General features: G+C 48.7%; 1 protein-coding gene across 15 annotated transcripts in view; it reads left to right on the top strand.

The window, feature by feature from the left end:
- Nucleotides 1–19954, top strand: part of Nav2 (neuron navigator 2) — a 654337-nt gene that overhangs the window by 443187 nt on the left and 191196 nt on the right. For 10 of the 15 annotated variants that reach the window (XM_076543375.1, XM_076543351.1, XM_016008376.3 and 7 more), the window contains 3 exons: nt 243–315; nt 9113–9377; nt 13468–13536. In XM_076543375.1, the coding sequence (XP_076399490.1) occupies nt 243–315; nt 9113–9377; nt 13468–13536 (407 nt within the window). The remainder of the gene's footprint in view (nt 1–242; nt 316–9112; nt 9378–13467; nt 13537–19954) is intronic. The other 5 variants (XM_076543382.1, XM_016008379.3, XM_076543405.1 and 2 more) reach the window with 1 other exon arrangement.

The following is a 19954-nucleotide window of genomic DNA, read 5'->3' as shown; positions in this document are numbered from 1 at the left end:
TTCCACCCTGGTTATTTTTGGCATCTGTAAGCAATCCAAGGCTTCGACTTCTGGCACCATGTGGTTGGGATATTAAGTAACTGCTTCCTGTGTGAGTACAGACAACACTCTAAGAGTCCCAACCTTCTCCATCCAGCTCATTGGTCGTTTCGAGTGCATTCTGCTTGCTGTTGGTTCCTAATGAGTGTGTCTGGAGAAAGCTGAATGTGTATTCACTGTGTCTTGTGTTTTCCCCCCTCTAGATTGAAAACATAGATGCCTGCTTGAATTTCCTGGCAGCTAAGGGAATCAACACCCAGGGGCTGTCTGCAGAAGGTGAGTCAGATCCCACGCCTTTTCATCATTAGCAATACTCACCTGTTACCTAACAGTTAATTGCTATCGTCAAGACCAGGGGTGCTGGTGGGCTGTCCTGGTTGGGTGCTCTTCCAGGCAGAGTTGAGGGTGCTAACTTTCTGACAGCTCACAGATCGCTCTAAGAATTCAGCCCAGTGTGCATGCCACGTCTGCATGCCACGGAGGTTGTGCTCCAGTTGGAGAAGTGCCTGCTTGAACAACACGGATTCCCAGTCCTGTGGCTCAGCAGGCTATCCATCAGCCATTATCTGTGGGAAAGAGAACAAGCAACCACAGAACCAACCTCAACCATCCAGTGCCCAGGGGAACTGATTAGACTTTAGTGGTCACACCTTACCTTGCTCTTGAAAACAAGGAGAGTGAGGTTTGTGAACACGCTACCACAATTTAACCTCCTGATTAGCTTTTGATTAACCTGGATTTGGTGGCTAATTAGCACTAATAGTGTCTGCTAGAGGTTTCTTGTCAGGTGGGGTAATGGTTTGGAGTGGGCTGGCCCGAATTATCTGCCTCCTCGGGCAGCACTCCATTTGGAATCTTCTCAGTTCTGTCTCTCTCTCTGTCTCTCTGTCTCTCTCTGTCTCTCTCTCTCTCTCTGTGTCTCTGTGTCTCTCTGTCTGTCTGTCTGTCTGTCTGTCTCTCTCTCTCTCTCTCTCACACACACACACACACAATCTCTCTCACTTTCTTCCCCTTTCTCCTCCCCCTCCCCCTCTCCCTGTTTGTAAATACAGGCAGCTGCCAGCTCTGAAGCTGCCATAGGCCAGGCATCTTCCCAACCTCATTAGGCTGCATCTGCCTCCGGTTTTCCCCGGAACAGGTAGAGCAGTTGGGGCGTTCCAATTGCTCCTGCTAGCATAGCAGGAGTGTGCTCTGAGAAGATGTAGGGGAGCATTGGCCCTGAGAGTTGGGGTGGGGCTGAGGGGAGCAGGGAGGCCAGAATCCACAGTGGAGCAGGTAAGTTTGCAGACCTCATCTGTTCTACTTGGGCCGATGCCTTGTCTTTGCCCAGAGGTGAAAGCTTGGATCTTCTGGCTGTGTTTCTGAGCTGTTGTCTGTCCATGGTGGAGGTGGGTGGCATCCATGGCTTCTGGGCATAGTGTGCCTCTGCATGGAAAGCTGTGTCAGAAAGGGGTTGGAATTCTCCTTCTGCTAAGCCTGGCCTTGGGCAGGCACAGTCACCCCGTTCCATGAGTCTCGGGGAGTAGCTTGGCCAACCTTGATCTCAGGACTTACAGAAAGATCCCTAGAGGGTTTCCCTGCCTGGGCTGTTGGCCTCGTCTCTGTGGACTTGGTATACATTGCTGGGACCTACAGAGCTCAGCAGTAGACTCAAATTCAGAGAATAGTTCCGCTGTGCTATTCCTGTGCTGACCAGTAGGTGGCAGAATGTGTTCCTCTTAGTGTCTGGGAATGGTGTGGGCTTCGGTCTCTCCAGGAGAGCACCTGCAGGGTGCTACAGAGTTGTGCTCTATAGGGTGCTTGCCTCTTCCCTTAGGCCTGGAGGTGATCCCTGGCCACTTACCAGCTGTCCATTGTCTGCCTTTCTGCTTCGTTTGTTCTCCCTTGCGCCCTTCTTTATTCTATAAGGCATAGAAGTCTACCCAGTGAGTATTTACTGAACAAATGCCGACTGTGCTCTGGCGAGCTTCCCTGCATTGGCTCCAGTGCTCATGGCTGAAGCTGGAGTTTATGGGACTCGGGGTTTACTGACGGCGAACCTGGCTGGAAGCTGTTGTGAGTGCGGCTGGAGACATGGCTCAGGGGTGACGTGCTTCTTAGTGCAAGCAGGAAGACCTGAGCTGGAGCCCACAAAACCCATGTCATGTGCCTTGCCTATAAACCTAGCACTTAGAGTTGAGGAAGACAGAGGCTGGTGTCAGGAGGCTCTCTGACCAGACAGTTAGCCAATTGGTAAGCTTCAGGATCAATGATGAGAGGCTCTGTCTCAAAAAAAACAAAGTGAAGAGTGATGGAGGAAGACGTCAGAGGTTGACCTGTGGCCTCACCAGGCTCCTCCACAGTGCCTTTGGACACACACATACATACGTGAATATACACACAGAGAGATTGTGAGTGACAGCTCTGGAAAGCCCCCCAGGCTGCCCAGGCAGGGCATCTACCTTTTATAGCTGCACTGGACACTGTACTTCCTCAAGCGCGGCTCTTGTTAGTCATAATCAACTGGCAGGCCCAGGAACCCAAAGAATACCTAGTGTGCCCAGCCGTCAATGGACTACACTTCATTCTTGACCTCTGCTTCTCCACCACAGGGGAGGATGGACTCAGGGCCAGGAAGAACAAAGCCCAGGCATTCTCAGAAAGGCCACCCCCCACTCCCTAGGACAGGTTGTCAGATATGACAGGTGGAGTCTGGAAGGACTGTAGGGCAGGGCAGATCTTGAACATCACCCTAGGGCGGGACAAGCTTAAACTGGCAGACTCTGGCACATCTCCAAAAGCAAAGAGCTGGGCCTGAGCTTCAAGGGCACCAAGAGGGCAGGAGGCGTGGGCCAGGGCCCCGCTCAGACCAGCAGTACCTCTGTGGACTCTCGCTGCGGCCACTGCCCCTAGGCACCCGCCGTCTGGGCCTGGAACAAAGGCTCGGTGTGGCTCTCTAAAGGCAGGTCGGGGCAGGCCTGCCTACTACAGCGCCACAGGACAGGTGCACACGGCCCGGCCGTTCCAAAGCCAGCTGCAATCACTGGGAAAGGGTGGAGATCCATCTGTGGGGCTTTCCAGCTTGCCAGCGTGCCGCCTCTGAGGAGGAGCCTGGGGCACTCAATTGGTTTCAAAAGGAAAACACAAAGCATTAAAACTGCATTATTTTTGAAACATGATGATGATTTTCTGACATTGCAGGTGACTGTGAACAGGGGCAGAGGCAAGTGGGAGGCCCCGGACTCAGCAATTCCTCTAGGTGACTCCTGAAGGAGTGTGTGCATTTGAAGTGACATCAGTGGCCAACCTGCTCCTCCTTTCATCGTGGGTGGGGGAGCAGGAAGTCTCTCTGGACCCTTGGGGTGCAGGGAACAGGTGGAGTGTGTCCATTTACCATCATCTTCACATTATCGAGTGTGGCACTGAATGGCCATTTCTGTCCCTCTGCACAAGGGTCCCCATGGGCTCTACTGTGCTCTAGACCCACCTTCCCCATGGATAGTGCCATTGGTGGGACCCAGGGCCACCAGAGTGAGGTGGGTGTTGAAGGTCCAAGGCAGTCATGCAGTCAGCTCATCTGCAGGAGCAATGCCCCAGAGCCTCAGGGCTGGCAGGAGTTGGATAAGAGTGTCACAATTGCCATCTGCAGGAGCCTCCTCCTTATGCTTTGACTCCTCCTTATGCTTTGACACCAAATTTCCTTCTGCCCTCTGGGGCAGGTTTGTTTCTATTGATATTCTGATGTACATGACTTTCTGACCAGGCTGGGATTCCTCTTAGAAAATGTTAAAACAAGCCCAGGGTGGTGGCCACTCATTTAATCTCAGGCAGAAGCCTGTAGGTCTCTATGATTTGAGGCCAGCCTGGTCTATTTAGGGAGTATCAAGCCAAGGCTATATAGTGAGACTCTTTCTCCAAACAAACAACAACAAAAAAGTGTTAAAATAACTTTGCCAAAGAAGGCTCTGTTGGTAGCAATCATGCTTATTGGTAGAAAGCATGCTTATTGGTAGAATGCTTGCCTAACATGCAGGAAGCCCTGTGTTCAATCTCCAGCACCACATAAGCCAAGTGTGGAGGCACATACTTCTAAGTCCAGCATTTGGGGTGTAGAGGCAGGAGTATCACAGGTTCAAGGGCATCTTTGATTATACTGAGATCAAAGCCACACTGGGTTAACATGAAACCTTGTTTCAAAAAACAAAACACAACCAACCTTTGGCTCAGCATCATACCTGATGTCCACTTATACTATCTCTGTGTGTGAACATAGTAGTACAAGCCAATGAGAACAAAGGTGTCAGGCAGAAACCAAAGAAGGTATGTGTCCTCAAAGTAGTAACCGTCACCGGAACTGAATGGTCTGTGCCATCTGTCCTTCCATTTGAAAGGGGGTGGCCCAAGAAAAGAAAGCAAGTATGTAGCGGCCATGGTCTCCCTGGGCCAGACACTTCATGCTGGGAGTTCCTGTGTTGGAAGTCTAGGTGAACTTGGCTGATCACATGCAGAATGAGGCTCCCTTCTCAAAGCCTTGGGAAATGTCAACATTCTTGTGGGCTTTGTTTCTAGACTTCCTCTGTGGAGCTGGCTCACCAGACAAATACCATTTGGAAATGTGGCAAAGCACAATTCTAGCTATTTGGGATGCTGTCTGTTACAGACCACCCATGGGCAAGGTTATGTGGCTTTTAGAGCTTTCAACTCTGTTGAGTTCTTTGTGACATGAGAACAAAATTCAACATTTCATCAACTGGGGAATAGATAAGCAAAATATGGTATGCCCATATAGTGATATACTATGCAGCACCGTGAAGCCGATGCGTGTTCTACTGTGGCTGAACAAAGCATTATGCTAAGGGCTGGTGATGTAGCCCAGTGGTAGGAAGGCTTGCCTAGCATGTGTGAAGTCCCAGTACTATAAAAAGAAAGTTAGAAAATAACAACGACAAAACATATGTTAAGTATAAGAAGCCAAATACAAAAGACTACAAATTGTAAGATTTACATAAAATGTCTAGAAAAGGCAAATCTTTAGAGGAAGCAGATTCGTAGGTTCCTGGGAGTTTTAGGACTGATTGCCACTGAGTGCAAGAAATTACATCCATAGAAATATTCTAATATTAGACCTGATTAAATTCACTAAAAATCATTGAATTATATACTTAATTTTCCATACACAAGGTGTGTAATACCTCAGTTTATTTGAAGAACCAGAAAGAAAGGCACTGTTGAACCTTGTCCGCTATGAGGCTATTTGTAGTGATTTTCTTTTGTAGTGATCTTTCTTTCTCAGAGAAAGCTGGGTGAGCAGACTCCTTCTCAGGCTTCCTTTGGGTGGCAAGCCGTGCGAGGGGCCTGAGGTGGCTTCAGGGAGAGGGTCTGTGCTTTCTGAGCTCAAAATACACACTGAGGTGGTACAGCAGGTGTTGGCGTGCTCAGTTTCTCATGCATTCTCCTCATTCTTCTAACATCCCCCTCCACCGTCGCCGCCGGGAAGGAACATGGAGATGTACTCACTGTGTGGGGGAGCGAACGGGCTCTGAAGCTTTTGACGAAGTCTTTAAGCCATGAACTGCAGAGATCCAACCTCTGGGGTTGGCTTCTGAGTCCACGGATCTTTATAATAAAAATGCCAGGATAAAGTGTATTTGCTGGAACGGTCTCGCGACTTCCGACAGTTGGAAATGCTGTAGGGGAAAGGGAAGCAGTTATGAGCAGCAAATGGCTTGATGGCCACGGTAGGTAGAGAACGCTCAAGCCCAGTGAGGACAGCTGCTCAGGGTGGACTGGCAGGCTATGGGTGCTGATATGGACATGGCCCCTACTGCGGCAGGCAGACTCTGAGCCCCTGGACATGCTAAGGCTTTTTCATTTTCTCTTTTTTAGTTTTTCTTGTTTTCCCTTCTTTGTTTTTCTTGTGTGGTTTATTTATTTATTTTTTTAAAAATGTGTTAAGGAATGTTGGATGCACCAAGAGAATGAAGAATACTTAAATGCCCACCAGCTACCTTAATAAATAAAACATTATCTGGTCTGTTTTTAAATTCACCACATGTGATGGGCATGCAAGCAAGCCAAGTCACACAGTGTCAGGGAAACCAACCCTTGAGCTAGAAAAAACCCAGATTCAAGTTCCACCTCTGCGCTGATGACCTCGGAGAAATCCAATGCCTTGGTGAGCTTCAGTTTCTCCTTAAGTAGTGTGTGTGTGTGTGTGTGTGTGTGTGTGTGAATACCTCCTGTCAGGGGGTCAGAATGATGGACCCCACACACTTGTGACTAGCTTGGAGATGTACACTAGGCAGTCATAAAACTTGCTCATTACAAATCCCCCACCATCCTGAAAACTGGGAATGGCACAAAATAAGATTTTACATAGATTTCAAAATAGCTGTGATCTCTCCAATGAACTGATGCTTTGCGAGGAATTTGTCTGTTTTCCGAAAGTTCCTTCATAGGTGCTCGTCTGAAGGCCGACATCTGGTTGACTCCTGAGTCCCATCCTTGACTCAGGTTTCTGTGCAACTGATGACCAGAGGTGTGGTGTTTCAGCTGTTGGCTTCAGTTTTCCCACGACTGGAGTCAATGACTGAGCCCCTGGCCCCCCGGCTCAAGCCTGTGATTCTCGTGTGCTTATAAGGACATTTGGGGACATTGGGTGTCCTTGGGCTGGAGAAGAAAGCAGCTGAGAGATTAAAGCTGAGCTACACAGTTGGGGAGTGTACCCTCATCTCTGACACTTTCTCTGCTGTCCACGTTGTTAAGGGAGAGTTCCTAAGCAATGCCTGGGCACCCCAATTGGACTAGGTAAGCCCTGACTTTCCCCTGCCATTGTGGCATAAATAATTGTGCCCCATGTATAGATACTATGGTTTGGGGCTAGAGAGATGGGGCCTCCATGCTGGGAGGAGAGCCCTGACTTCCACAAGTTGTCCTCTGACTTCCACAGGTATGCCATGGCATCCCCATCCCCCACGTGCATACAAGGCAAAATGCCATTTAAAAATAAGTTATAGTGAAGAGACGTCTCAGTGGTTAAAATCACTGACTGCTCTTGCAAGCTACCTGGGTTCAGTTCACAGTAACTCTAGTTCCAGGGGATCCAACACCCTCTTCTGCAGGCAAAAGGCACAGAGGCTTTGAGTCTTGCAACATGAAGACACATATATAAAAATATAGTGCACACATATTTATGCAAGCAAGATATGCATACACATAAAATAAACCTTTAATAACTAAGTTTATTAATAATAATAAATAAGTTTGCACAGTAACTTTGGAAAAGTCATCACCATGAGAGTCATCACAGGTACAGCATGAAGCGGGAGCTGTATGGCCATTGCCTTTGGGGTTCTGGGACTGTGGTCTTTCTGTAGCACCAAGAGGGGTGGAGCGCATCATTGTTGACTGTGAATCTCGATGCAGATGCCTTCATTTACTCTGCAAGGACAGCTTTGCGTGATGGGGCTGGCTAGGGAAGTATCATTGCCTTTTCTCGGAGGCCAGAGAGAGAATGTGACTTGCACAGCTTGAGAGTGATAGGCTGGAGTCTGGATGTGTAGACCTTGTAAATCCTGAGCTTTCCCAGTCAGCCTTCACAGAACCTGCTAGCCTCCAAAGTGTGGCAGGAAGACCAGGTTCCAGAAGTGTGTATTGTCGGTTCCTTCACGGCCCGGGGAAAGAGATGCTTCGGCTTTGTCCCAGTCTACCTTGGGAGAGGGGGTTGGTTACATAACGGGCCCAAAGCCCTGGCTGGCTGCCCTGCCTTCTTTGCAGGGAACAGGGCTTGTCTTGAAGGCATACATTTTTTTTTTCCTTCACATACTCTTCTCTGCACTGGACCTCAGGAAGCCCTTGTGCCTTCCTGGGCAGATTTCCTCAGCCAGAGGCCTGCACTCCCTATAAAAGCATGGCTGCTGATTCCGACCCCTCTCACGAGTCCCCTAAAGCTTCCTTGGCCTTGCTCTGGGCTCGATTGCTCATTCACTCACCCGTGCAGCAGGAGGAGGAGGAACAGGAGGGAGTGTCATCTTGCTGGGTTCCTCTTCCTTGGTGGCCCTAGTACACCCCCTTGGGGTCAGTGTAGCCTCTGGCCATTGGCAGCTGGTATTTAAAAAAACGCTACATAAAAGGATGGATGCTTAACTTCTGTATAGAATAAATATTTTATTCCTTGCCACAGCTCTTTACTGCATGCCTTGAGGCAAATGCATTTTAATATGAAAAGTACTGTCTGGAATTTAAAATTCTTCCCTCTCTGTTCAAATTTATTTTAATATAGGAAGTATTTCATGTGAGTCCTGATAGGAGCTGGTTCTTAGTCTTTGACCCACACTCAAGCTGAATTAGATGGAATTAAGGATTCAAAGGACAAGAGAAGCTGAGCCATGAGTTTGTAAGGAAGATGACTAGGTAGAGGAGAGAAGGGATTTGGAGTCAATGGCGGCCACTTGGCACGCTCTGTGTGGCTTGAGGCTCACAATGTGGACTTGGCAGAGGGAGCTAGACCATAGTGTCTCTGCTAGTGCCAGAGAGCTTTCCGGATCCAGAGCCTTGCCCAGATCACAGACTCAGTCTTGAGGATGCTTCTTCTTTCACTGGTTCTTACTGAGAAGTTCCTCCTGGCCCTTGCCAGCCAGCCAGCCAGCCAGCCAGCCAGTTCTGACTTGCCTGGTCTCCTGCAACCCCATAGGGAGATGAAACTAATTTCTTTGTGGTTTAGGAGTGATCTTAATGGACCTCCAGGAGTGGAACTCAGGTGGGGCTGAAGAAGTCCACTGAATGTGGAAAGAGAGGCTGACAAGAATCTTATTTTATTTAAACTGTTTGTGCAAGGCATTCTTGCACATGTGTTCTAAAAACTACAATCCATATTAAACAAGGAACTTAAGTTTTATTCATGCGAACAACAAGCAGATTGACTATGCTAAGTGGTTTCCAGTTTAGACAGGGAGGGCATATTGCATGCAAAATTAGGTTTTCCTAAAAACATTTAAATTTTCATGGTAGTTTCAGCCATGCCATCAATTTGACAAGGTTTGCTGTTCCCCACATTTATGCCTCTGGTGACAAGAGTCTCTCTATTGTCTTGCAGAGATCAGGAATGGGAACCTCAAGGCCATTCTAGGCCTCTTCTTCAGCCTCTCCCGATACAAGCAGCAGCAGCAGCAGCAGCCCCAGAAGCAGCACCTCTCCTCGTCCCCTCTGCCGCCTGCCGGCTCTCAGGTGGCCGGAGCGCCTTCCCAGTGCCAGGCTGGCATTCCTCAGCAACAGGGGCTGGCCACTCCCCAAGCCGCGTGCCAGCCTCTCCAGCCAGCTTCACATCAGCAAGCAAAAACACAAGCGGAAATGCAGTCCAGGTGGGCTCCGTGTGGGGATGGATGGCACTGTCGATCTGCAGGTGTCCTTCGCCCTAACTGCCTAGGGTAGCCTGTGTGGCCTGTGGCTTTCATTTATGAGGAACTGGCAAGGCATTGACATAGATACAACAAGGCTCCTCTATGCCGGGTGGAGATGGGTGCTCTTACAGATCAGAAGGGCCAGCAGCCGGTGCTATTACCTACCCCTATCATAACTGGCCTGTAATACACACACACACACACACACACACACACACACACACACACACACTTAATCCTGTTGCCTAAATCACTGCAAACATGGACTTCAAATCCGTTTGGTGTTGACCTACAAGCCAAGTGTTCAGAGTCAGCTGCAAAGGTCATCTCACTCAGTGGATGCAAAAGTTTTGTGCTAACACATGACCTCCTTTGCCACAGGAGAAAACGAAGCAATGCCTAAGAAAAGTGGCAAGTGGTAATAGGGGAAGAGTCAGCTGCCTTCCTAAGGAGGGTGGGGGGCAGGCGAGCAGTATACTATTGGGAACAATGACCACAGATGTGCCTGGATTCTGTTGAACTTAGGCAGTGGGCGCCTTTTGCCTTGAGCTTAGTGGAGGAGAGTCATGCTGAGCAGTAACACCCCCTGCCCTGCAGGATAGGAGCCAGTTTCCAGAGGGACCCATGCCTGCCACCTACACTGACCACAGAAGGATGCAAAGTGGAATTTAGAGTAGTTATCCTCTGTGCTTCAGTGGGATATGTATGCAAATCCCTAAGCCATTCTGTAAAAGATCATCCATCCGTCATTTGCTTGAGTGGCAGAAAACAAAAAAAAAAAACTGCTGGGTTAGGAACTGGGAAGCTTTTGACTTAGGAGAAAGTCCTGCAGAAATGCCCACTATAACTGTTTTCTCTTACACCACCGATTTTCAGCTGTAAAACCCAATACCACTGATCCGATGGGTTGCTTGTTTTCATTGAATGTGAACTGAAACTGTATGTCCCAAAGCACCAGTACAGAAGACTTCTTGAACTCTTTGGAGCTTTTAATACCTGCTAGCTACAAACCAAGCCCAGAGCTGCTTGACCCCCAACTCCCTTGGAGTCACAGCTATGTTTCCCCAGGAAAAGTGCAGTTTCCCAGCTGGCAGGGGTTACAGCCAGGAGTTATGGGTCTAATGTAAATGAGGCCCCCTAGTTAATTATCTAATTATCCAACTGGTGTTATGGAAATTTGTGAAATAGGAGAGTCGCATGGACTAGCAATGAGAGAGAGAGACAGCTGAGCAGTCAGGCACTGTGTTCTTTCCTTGGAGGGATGCCTAACTGGGAACTGTCCCCTGGCTGGAGGCTCCCTAGTGGCCCTGGGTGATTTGTCTGATGAGTACGTCATTTCCCACACTGCCTTCTGCTCAAGCTCATTCCCTGAGAAGCTCACTAGGATTATAGTGCAGGGAAAAGGTTCTGTGGGGGAAGTGGAGAGAGCATCATAGTTAAGCTGTTGTGGTTGTTGTTGGGTGTCTCCTCAGAACCTTGAATCTGCCAGTGTGCATTCCTTTATCTACGTAGAGCAAAACCTTCTCTGTTAGTCATCTGGGAGTCAGAGATGAATGATAGCCATGATGCCTGCTCTCTGCATGTTGCTGGAGGAGGCTGCCCACCAAGCCTAAGAACGTGGAGGAAGATGGGAGAGGCGGTGTGTCTGCAGATGATGGGATTCAGGGCTGATAGTTTAGGTTGGGTTGATGGAGAGGCCCTTTTTTTGAGGACACCGCACGTAGTGGAAAGGGATGAATGTAAAGAAACTAACTGTGCAAACCTCCACTGCAGAGATCTGGTGGCCGGAGCAGCTAGTGTGGAGGCTCTGGGGTAGGAGAAGCTTGACATGATAGAGTAAGGAGATTCAGAACTGGAAGGCAACTGCTACCTTCCTCGTGGGGGACGATTGTAGCACCCAAGTCAGCCTGAATAAAGTGAGTGTGGACTCTGTTCTAAGGTGCCAGGAAGCTCCAGGAGGCTCAGGGTTTAATTGGATTTACATTTTTAAAGCAATCTCTTTGGTGAATAAGCTTTTGGGGGAGCAAGAGTAAAACGAAGGACTTTGCAGTCTAGGGGACGTGAGTGACTTAGATCAAGATGGTCTGAAGCAGATGGAGGAGGACCCTGGAGGGTATATTGGATGTTGAGCCAAGGGGCCTACAAACCGATCCATTATCTAGAGTCGGGGGAGAAGAGAAAGCCCAAACAACAAAGACAGATATGTAGGTTGTAAGAAGAGCAACCTGCTGCTAATGACACGTTACCTCAAGAAGAGCCACCGTCAAGCCAAGTCAAGCACATTTCTTTCAGTCCAACTGCAGAGGGGCTCTTGTCATTATAATGTAACTGCTTTCTAACCCTACACAGTGGGGACATGGACTAGGTCCTCCTCATTCACTCCTCTCTCCCACCAGGCTCGATTACTTCTGCACATGGGTGATCTCTTCTGTTGTGCTCTGTTCCTTTCCACTTTGACTTTCAAAGGGATCTGGCCAAGGTCTAGACATAGGATATCCCATACTAACACTCTAGCCATTGACCTAAGGATGATAAAATTACATCACCGGCTGGCTGGCACCGGGTTACTAGCCCCACATTCTATCTAACCGTTTACACCCTTGGTTATTAGTGTCAGGTACTGGTGCGAGCCCCCTAGATGCCAGATCTGCTCTGGTGTTTTGTTAGAACTCAAGATGCAGACATGCCCATTATGAAGACTTCTATGTTGAACAGGTCCAGGGACAACAAACACCAAAATTTGGCAGCTTTCTAGGAAGCTCGCCAATATTACTCAAGGACATCAAAGACATCTGAGACACTGGCATGAGGATGTCAGAGCAGCCATGGACTGCCTCGTCACTTCACAGTCTGCATCATGGCTGGGCACTTGATCCATGGTTCACAACATCAAGTTTCCTACAGTAGAGAATCTCAGGAAGAACACAGTTTCTAAGTCTCGCAGTACTTTCCGTTTGTGTCTACCTTGAATACAATCCATAGTCTGTGACTTAAGAAACATTCAAAAGTTGCTTGATTTCTTTTTTCTCACTCGTCTCATCTCGCCCGTCACTTCCCAAGAGCAGTGTTTCTTACCACAGGTTTTTCTGTGAATGTAGCCCAGGAAAAATGAATGTCAGAATGATAACTGTTTCAGGCTAGGAGACGGCTCTGTGGTAGAGTGTTTGCCGTCCCTAGTACCCTAACCTTCATCTAAAAAGACACAAGAAAGATAAACAGCACAAAATAACTAAATTGTTCTTGATTGAATCTGGCCAAGAGAAACCCTGTCTTGGGCAGGAGTGGGAGAGTCTTCATATGTACACAATTATGGGGCATTATCCTTTACCCCATGAACAAACTTGCCAAACAAATACATCAGTGCTATAGAAAGGATTGCTATAGAAAGCACTTGGGAGGCAGAGCCAGGCAGATCTCTGTGAGTTCGAGGCCAGCCTGGTCTATAGAGCGAGATCCAGGACAGGCACCAAAACTACACAGAGAAACCCTGTCTCGAAAAACCAAAAAATAAAATAAAATAAAATAAAGTAAACCTAGGGCCTTGCACGTAGTAGGCAAGCACTCAATTACTGAATCATAGTCCCAGCTTTCTTTTTAACTTCTTATTTTAAAACAAGGTCTCACTAAGTTGCCAAGGCGTGCCTTGAACTCACTCTGTAGCCCAGGCAGCTCTTGAACATGCCATCTGTGGTGGTTTGTGCCATTGTTGAGGGTCATGGACTTAGCTTCTGAAACTGGGGACCCAATAAACTCTTTAAACTCTTCCATCAGTTACCTTGGTCACAGTGTCTCTTTAGAGCAATAAAAAAGGAACAAAGGAAACTGTCTGTCCTCCTGCCTCAGCCTCCTGAGTAGCTGAGATTACAAATCCGGGTTTCAGATAATCTTAATTGTAATTTCTTCACATTGTGAATGTATTGAGTCATTGAAGTTAGGCCTAGAGTTTAGTAAGAAAATATACAGAGGACCAGCCCAGGCACCTTCCTCTTGTGGGTCTAACGTGTCTTCTCTCCTCACTCATCTGTTCCACCTTTTCCTTCCTGCCCTGCAGTGCCTCATCCAAGGACTCATCTCAAAGCAAAATCATCCGCTTCACTCTGGGTCAGAAAAAGATCTCTAGGTTAGCAGTCCTCTGTGTCCTACAAAGCATGGTTTAAACCCAGCCCGCTCTTCCTGTCTCCTCCTCGCTGGCTGAGTTCCCTTTTGATCCCCATCCCTGCTCTGTGTCTCCAGTTACCCAAACCCAAACATGCTTTGGCTAATGATTCAGCTTGGGGAGTTCCGAAAGTGGTCTTAGATGGGAGTGTGTTTATGTGTGTGAGAGAGGCTTGTATGTGTGTAAGTGACTGGCTCCAACTGGATGTTTCTCGCTGTATTGATTTCACCTCGTTACCAGAATCCCATTCATAGGAGGAGGTGACTTTCCAGGTAGTTATATAGCAATGTTACATGAATGCATTTGCTCCCTGCTGCTAATCCGCATCTCCTTTCTGTGTGCTGTGCTTTGGCTATGGTCATTGGTGCTCAATTACTAATTGGGGGTGGGTTTCCTTGTGAACTAAGGTCTGAAATGTGACTTCACAACAGAAGGCTGTCATGTCCTGTCTTTGTTTCTGGATTCTCCTGCCCACCATGGGGAAGTTGCCCCAATTTCTTGGAAAACAGAAACAAATAAACAAACAAAACAACCACCTAGTCTGCAGGCATCCTGTCCTGACCCCTGTGATGCATGCTTGGATGGAGGAAAACCAGGTATACTGTAACATCTGCAGGCTTACTTAATCCTTCCAGCCTCCGTAAGGTAATGAGGTAGGTCATGTTAATAGCCCCATTTTACAGTCCTGGAAACTGAAACTTCCACAAGTGTGATCATTTGCTCCCAGGCCACACAGAAGATGGAAGAGAGCCCAGGTTGTTTTTCCCTGGAGTAAACCCTTAGGCCACGCCACCCTTTCTTCCTCTTCATTCTGCTGTGGTGTGGTTGTTGACACTTCTCTGTCAAGCCCTCTTGCTTTAGCCACTGTCTCAGCCTTGTCCTTCACACTGCCCCTGTGGCCCCTGAGGAAAGCCGCACTGGGCTTGAATCTGCCCTGTGGTGACCGGGGCTGTGTTTATTTCCCAAGGAACTGTCTCCTGAAGGTGAAAGAAAGCTGGCCCTTCATTTCATCCAGGTCCAGACCTGTGACCAGCTGCCAGCTGTCTTCCTCTGCTAGGTTCTAGGAAATTTTTATAATCAGTTTCTTTTTCCGGAAATCTTGTGTGGGGCAAGACCCAACCTGAGAGCAGCTGGACCAGCGAGGGAGAAACTGCATGGGACCATGCTTGGGTGCACAACATACGCAGATGCATGCTACCCGGAAGAGATGGCTTCCTCTGATGAAGAAGGGGAGGCTGCAGCAGGAGTGGATGCCCCTGTTCCAGCAGGCTGATCGCACTGAATCTGAACATCATGGGAACGTATATTCATGTGAGAGGAAAGGGCAGCCTGGAGGAACTGTGACTGTTCCTAGGAAGCCAAGTGCTCTGCCCCAGAGATAAGAGGACAGGAGCTGGCTGGGAAGCTGTGTGATTAGAAGCACATGCCTGTCCCACAGTGGCCCAGATGCTGGAAGGAGGCAGTGGAGAGAGAGAGGAGGAGCTGAAGACAAGGGGGCAGCTACCCCAGGCCCGAACCTGTACTGCGAACAGAGCTCCCAGCTTCACCCTCAGCCCAGGCCTGGCTTCCTTTAGAGTCGTCGCATCGCGCATCCCACGTCAAGAGTGTTTTGAGTGCATTTTGTCCCTGCTGAGGCTGTGATCCTGGACTCCCCTTTCCAAGATCCCACCCCTGAGCATCATTATCAAGACTGAGGCTAACTAAGCACCACTGAGGACAGCAGTCATCTCTGGTTGGCAGAAGAGACACCCCCCACCCTTCTTTTCTCCCCAGAAAGAAGGAGACAGATCCCTTGTTGAAAGTGTAAATGCTGTTGGGATTCCTGCCAGGACCAGATATCCTAATGGGCAGCAGAGACGTTCAGCAGCATGAGAAGCCTCACCCTTGAATGTGGGCCTCATGCATTTCTGCCGTCTCCTGTGCCATCGCTCCCCAGCGTCCCTGGTAGAATCACAGACGTTTACCATGTTCTGCCTAATAGAGGCAGGAAAGCCCAGTGACACAAAGGTACAGTCACCACTTAGCATTAGCTGGGGAAACGATTTCACCTCTAGGAACGTGTTGTGTCCTGAGGATTTTGTGAAAGGTTTTCACGGTGTGGGGATATCGTTAGTGTGCAGTGAGTTGCAGAGACATCGTTGATGTTGGTCGTCTGGGTTGAGCAAGGTAAGGCAGCCAGGCCAAGTGGATCCCTGCATGGCCGGCCGTCTTGGAGAATGGAATCAAATTAGCAGGATAGTCAGTTCTCTGCCGAGCTGCTGAAAAGCAGATGCGGTGGAAATGAGAGATTTAGCATTTAATCATCTTGTCTGGCAGGAAAGCATCTCCTATCGTGGGCTCCCCACCCCCAGCATGTGCACACAAGCTGCCATATTTCCTGGGAGGGGCACCCCTCTGCTCCCGGCCTTTTGAAGTGGTTTGGGAGAGAAGAACGGCCCTCTTCCCATCAGCACGTACAGCACGTGGAGTAGAGGCTCAGGGACTCGGTTGTAGGTTCCAGACCAGGAATAAGTTCAGTCCCCTGCTTGGTTCCACATGCTTTGGAGAGATGGACCGCCGCTCTCACAGCAGCAGACCTGTGTCCCGCCTGCTCACGGTGCTTCCCCGTGTGTGTCTGGGAAAACCCACCAGTACCTTCTGTGAATGTGAAGTGGGATAGGAAATGACCGTCAGAACTGAAGTTGTACTTAGAGAGCCGCCAGCAACCCTTGTCACCGTGGTGAGTGGCACCGGGCCGATCTGCCCGCCTGCCTCCCGCTGCCTTGCATCAGTGAGGCTGTGGGGGGGTGGGGCAGCATCTGCCATTCCACCCGCAGCTGTCCCTACTGGTCAGACCCACCTCTTCAGCAAGGCAGGACTCTGATGTGACTGACAGCACATGCTTCCAGGCTGGGCTTGATCCAAGTTCCCCTGATACACAAGGATGTTAACAGTCATGAACTGCAGAATGCTTAGCCAGAGGCTACAAGCCTGCGTGAGGCCATGGGTCTGTGTCACTGGTAAACTAGACATAGTCTTATTTTTAGCTCCACTTCTGCCCTCGGCCTCCTTTAATTAGTGCCTCAACCCTGAGGGATAAGACAGAGCTCAAGCTTCCTAGTGTGGCCCACAAGATCTTCTCTCCACTTCCCCTGGCTGGTTCCCTCCACTCTGTGCCTCAAGAACCAGCACATTCCAGCTCGGTCCTCCGCCCTCTTTCAGTGTGCTTTGTCTTTTGAGATAGGGTCTTGCTTTGTAGCCCAGGCTGATGTGGAGTCAGTGTATCTGCCTCAGCCTGACCAGTGCAGGGCTCCAGGTGGCAGCCACCATGGTTAGCTCTACTTTGGTGGAAGTCTGAGGCACTGCATGCAGGCAGATGTTCAACCACTGAGCCAGCCCCTTAGACCTCCTCTCAGATCTCACTGAGGTGGCTGACCTTGAGTATACTCTATAATCTAGAAAGGCCTCGGATTTACACTCTTCCTATCTCAGCCTTCTGAGTATCTGGAATTACAGGCATGAGCCACCACGCCCAGCTTCCCCTCTGTACTTTCTGCAAGTTCTCACCACGTGTGGCCTGCTTTCCCTTCTCAGCCTCTACTTACATTCCCCTTTCCACATGCCAAAGCTGGGTCTCACTCTGGGGTCTCCCTTTTAGTCTCCCTCTGACTTCGAAAGTTATCGCTTCCTTTCTATGAATTGCCTCTGCACTTTGCATCCACACACAGGTCACCTAGGTGCCAGCTGGGGGCAGCTGGTTCCTTCAGATCCAGAGAGGGCTATGCAGACTAGTCCTGCCTCCTGAAGCCAGTAGAGTGGCCTCACGAGATCACCCAGCTACCTTGGGACATGATGATTGCCTTTGATTTTGAAATCCTGAACATGAAATCTCATGCTAAAATTTATTCTGAACTAATTCAGTTGCAGATCGGCACACTATCCCAAGAGGTGCCTTGGTTTCCTTGTGGCTGAGTTCTTGTTTCTCATACCACATTCATTCATCGTCTTTGTACATGATGTGGTGTCTTAGTGTTACTATGGTTGTAGATGAAACACCATGACCAAAAGCAAGTTGGGGAGGAAAGGGTCTATTTGGCTTACACTTCCATATCACTGTTTGTCATTGAAGGAAGTCAGGACAGGAACTCACACAGGGCAGGAACCTGGAAGCAGGAGCTGATGCAAAGACCATGGAGGGGTGCTGTTTACTGCCTTATTTATCATGGCTTGCTCAACCTGCTTTCTTATAGAACCCAGGACTACCAGCCCAGAGGTGGCCCTAACTGAAATGGTCTGGGCCCTCTCATATCCTTAATTAGTAATATCACTTAATTAAGAAAATGCCCAACCTCATTGAGTCACTTTCCCTGTTGAGGTTCCCATCTCTCAAATGACTTTAGCTTGTGTCAAGTTGACATAAAACTAGCCAGCAGGGGTGGATTTTGCTAAAATCTTCAGATGGGTGAAAGAGGCTTCAGATGATAAAATCTTGAGAAGAATGAACTTCGGAGCAATCATCTCCAACATCAGAGGAACAACGAGCCATGGCCACCATGAGGAATCCAGGACTATTCTTCTTAGTCCCAAGTGAGGTCTTTTTCACTACAGATTGAGGCACAAAGAACCCAGAAGTCTCTCAAGTGCAAGTTCTCCATCACAGAAAAAATGGTTTCTGTTCTGGAATGTTCTTCAATGAGAAAAAGAGCCCTACTTGACGAAGCCTGTATTGCATCTTTGCAAATGTTGATCTCAGATACTGATTTTTGTACTCCTCTCTTCTCAGCCTTTAAGCCCATCTGCTTCCTGCCTTGTCTGATTCTTTTCTGTGTGTGCAATAGTGTGTTCCCTTTATGAGGATGTCCTTATGCATCTGTGCGAAGCAGGGAGGATGGGAGGAGAACTCAGTGGCACCTAGTAATTACAGCAGACGAGGTATCAAGTCCCACTTCCAATGTACAGCTAGCTATCCATTGAGTAGTTGTTCCAAAGTTAGAGATGAGGAATATGAATATCAGATGTGAGGCTGGCTCTGAGTCCTGTGGGTGGGAATGCCTGCTTTTTGTCCATACACCACACTGCCTCCCAGAAAATCAGAAGGACTCAGGATTATGGCCAACCTATCCTGTGCTTGGATGGCTTGCTTCTGTGCTGTCTAAAAATCTCCTGTGGTCTTGGGTGAGCACAGTGGAGACTCTCTAGCAACTCTGAAAGGATTTATCTTTTCCTCCTCGCTGCTTTGTGCTCCTTGCTCTTCATAACCCCCTGCTGAAGCCTGCACCATGGAATACCTCTGCTGTGACATTATCTTGGAACAAGTCCATAATCCTCCTCCAGGCATCCCTATATATCGGGATAAAGACTTCTGCAGGCCATGGCTGCTTAAATCAGTCCCAGCCAAGAGCCCTTGTTTGTACCTGTTCTGCCAATGGATGTAGGGCTGTGTCACCTAACATGGAGGATTTGCAGGGCACTGCGTCGGAAGCAAGTCCAAGTCACACTAAGGTTCCATTCCAGGATCTCCTTGACTAGCTGTGCTGACACATTCGAACCCGACCCCAGATGCTGGAACTGCTGGGGATTTGTACCAGTTCTGTCTTTGTGGGAGTGGATTTCTCCAAGCCAGAGGTGGCAAATTCACCGAGGTGAATGCTCCTAGGACCGTAGGAAGCAGTGCCTTAAGACCCACTGGCTGGCTAGGGGAACAGCAACCCCCTCCACGTCTCCCAGCTTCTAGTGCGGGGACCCAGCCAGCTTTTTAACTGGATCAATTTTACAGTCCTCTCACACCAGCTCATGTTCTCCCTGTGCTCTGCAACCATCTTTCTTGCTGAGCCAACAAGAAAAAGTTGAAAGCACTTGCTGCTTACATCTAAAATGCTTCCAGACTCCAGGCTCCTTTGGTGCTCGCCGAATCGCACGGAAAAAGAAGGCTGAAAGCTTTATGGGTTGCGAAGTCAGGCTTATCATTGGGTCTAACGCTGGTCAACCGAGGCTCCAGTTGCTTTTAAACACGGCTCAGTGGGTTTTAACTGAAAGATACAACTAAATATGTCATCATGTATTCATCTTTCAACTTTAATTATTGGAAACAGCCTGCTTAGTAAGTCTCTGGACCAAACTTCCGGCTTGAGGAGTCTTCTTCCCCCTTACCTCTCTAGGGAATGCTCCTTGACATCTCTAGACACACTACAAAGAAATCTGGCAGCTTTACTTTCAGAACCACCCAAAACGAGGTTTTATTTAAGGGGAAAGTGTGCGTTTGTCTTTAGACTAACTGAATCCTGCTGTTTTCACAGACAGGATTATGACGTTGTATGTTGACTGTAGAGAGCAGCCCGGCTTCAGCCTCAAAGGGATGCCACAGGGTCAGGTTGTCAGGTGTGCAAGGAAAGTGTAGCCAGAC

Source organism: Peromyscus maniculatus, chromosome 1 (genome assembly GCF_049852395.1).
Source record: "Peromyscus maniculatus bairdii isolate BWxNUB_F1_BW_parent chromosome 1, HU_Pman_BW_mat_3.1, whole genome shotgun sequence".
Taxonomy (NCBI): Eukaryota; Metazoa; Chordata; class Mammalia; order Rodentia; family Cricetidae; genus Peromyscus; species Peromyscus maniculatus.
The sequence above is the reverse complement of the archived record's forward strand: the minus strand, read 5'-3'. Positions and strand labels throughout refer to the sequence as shown.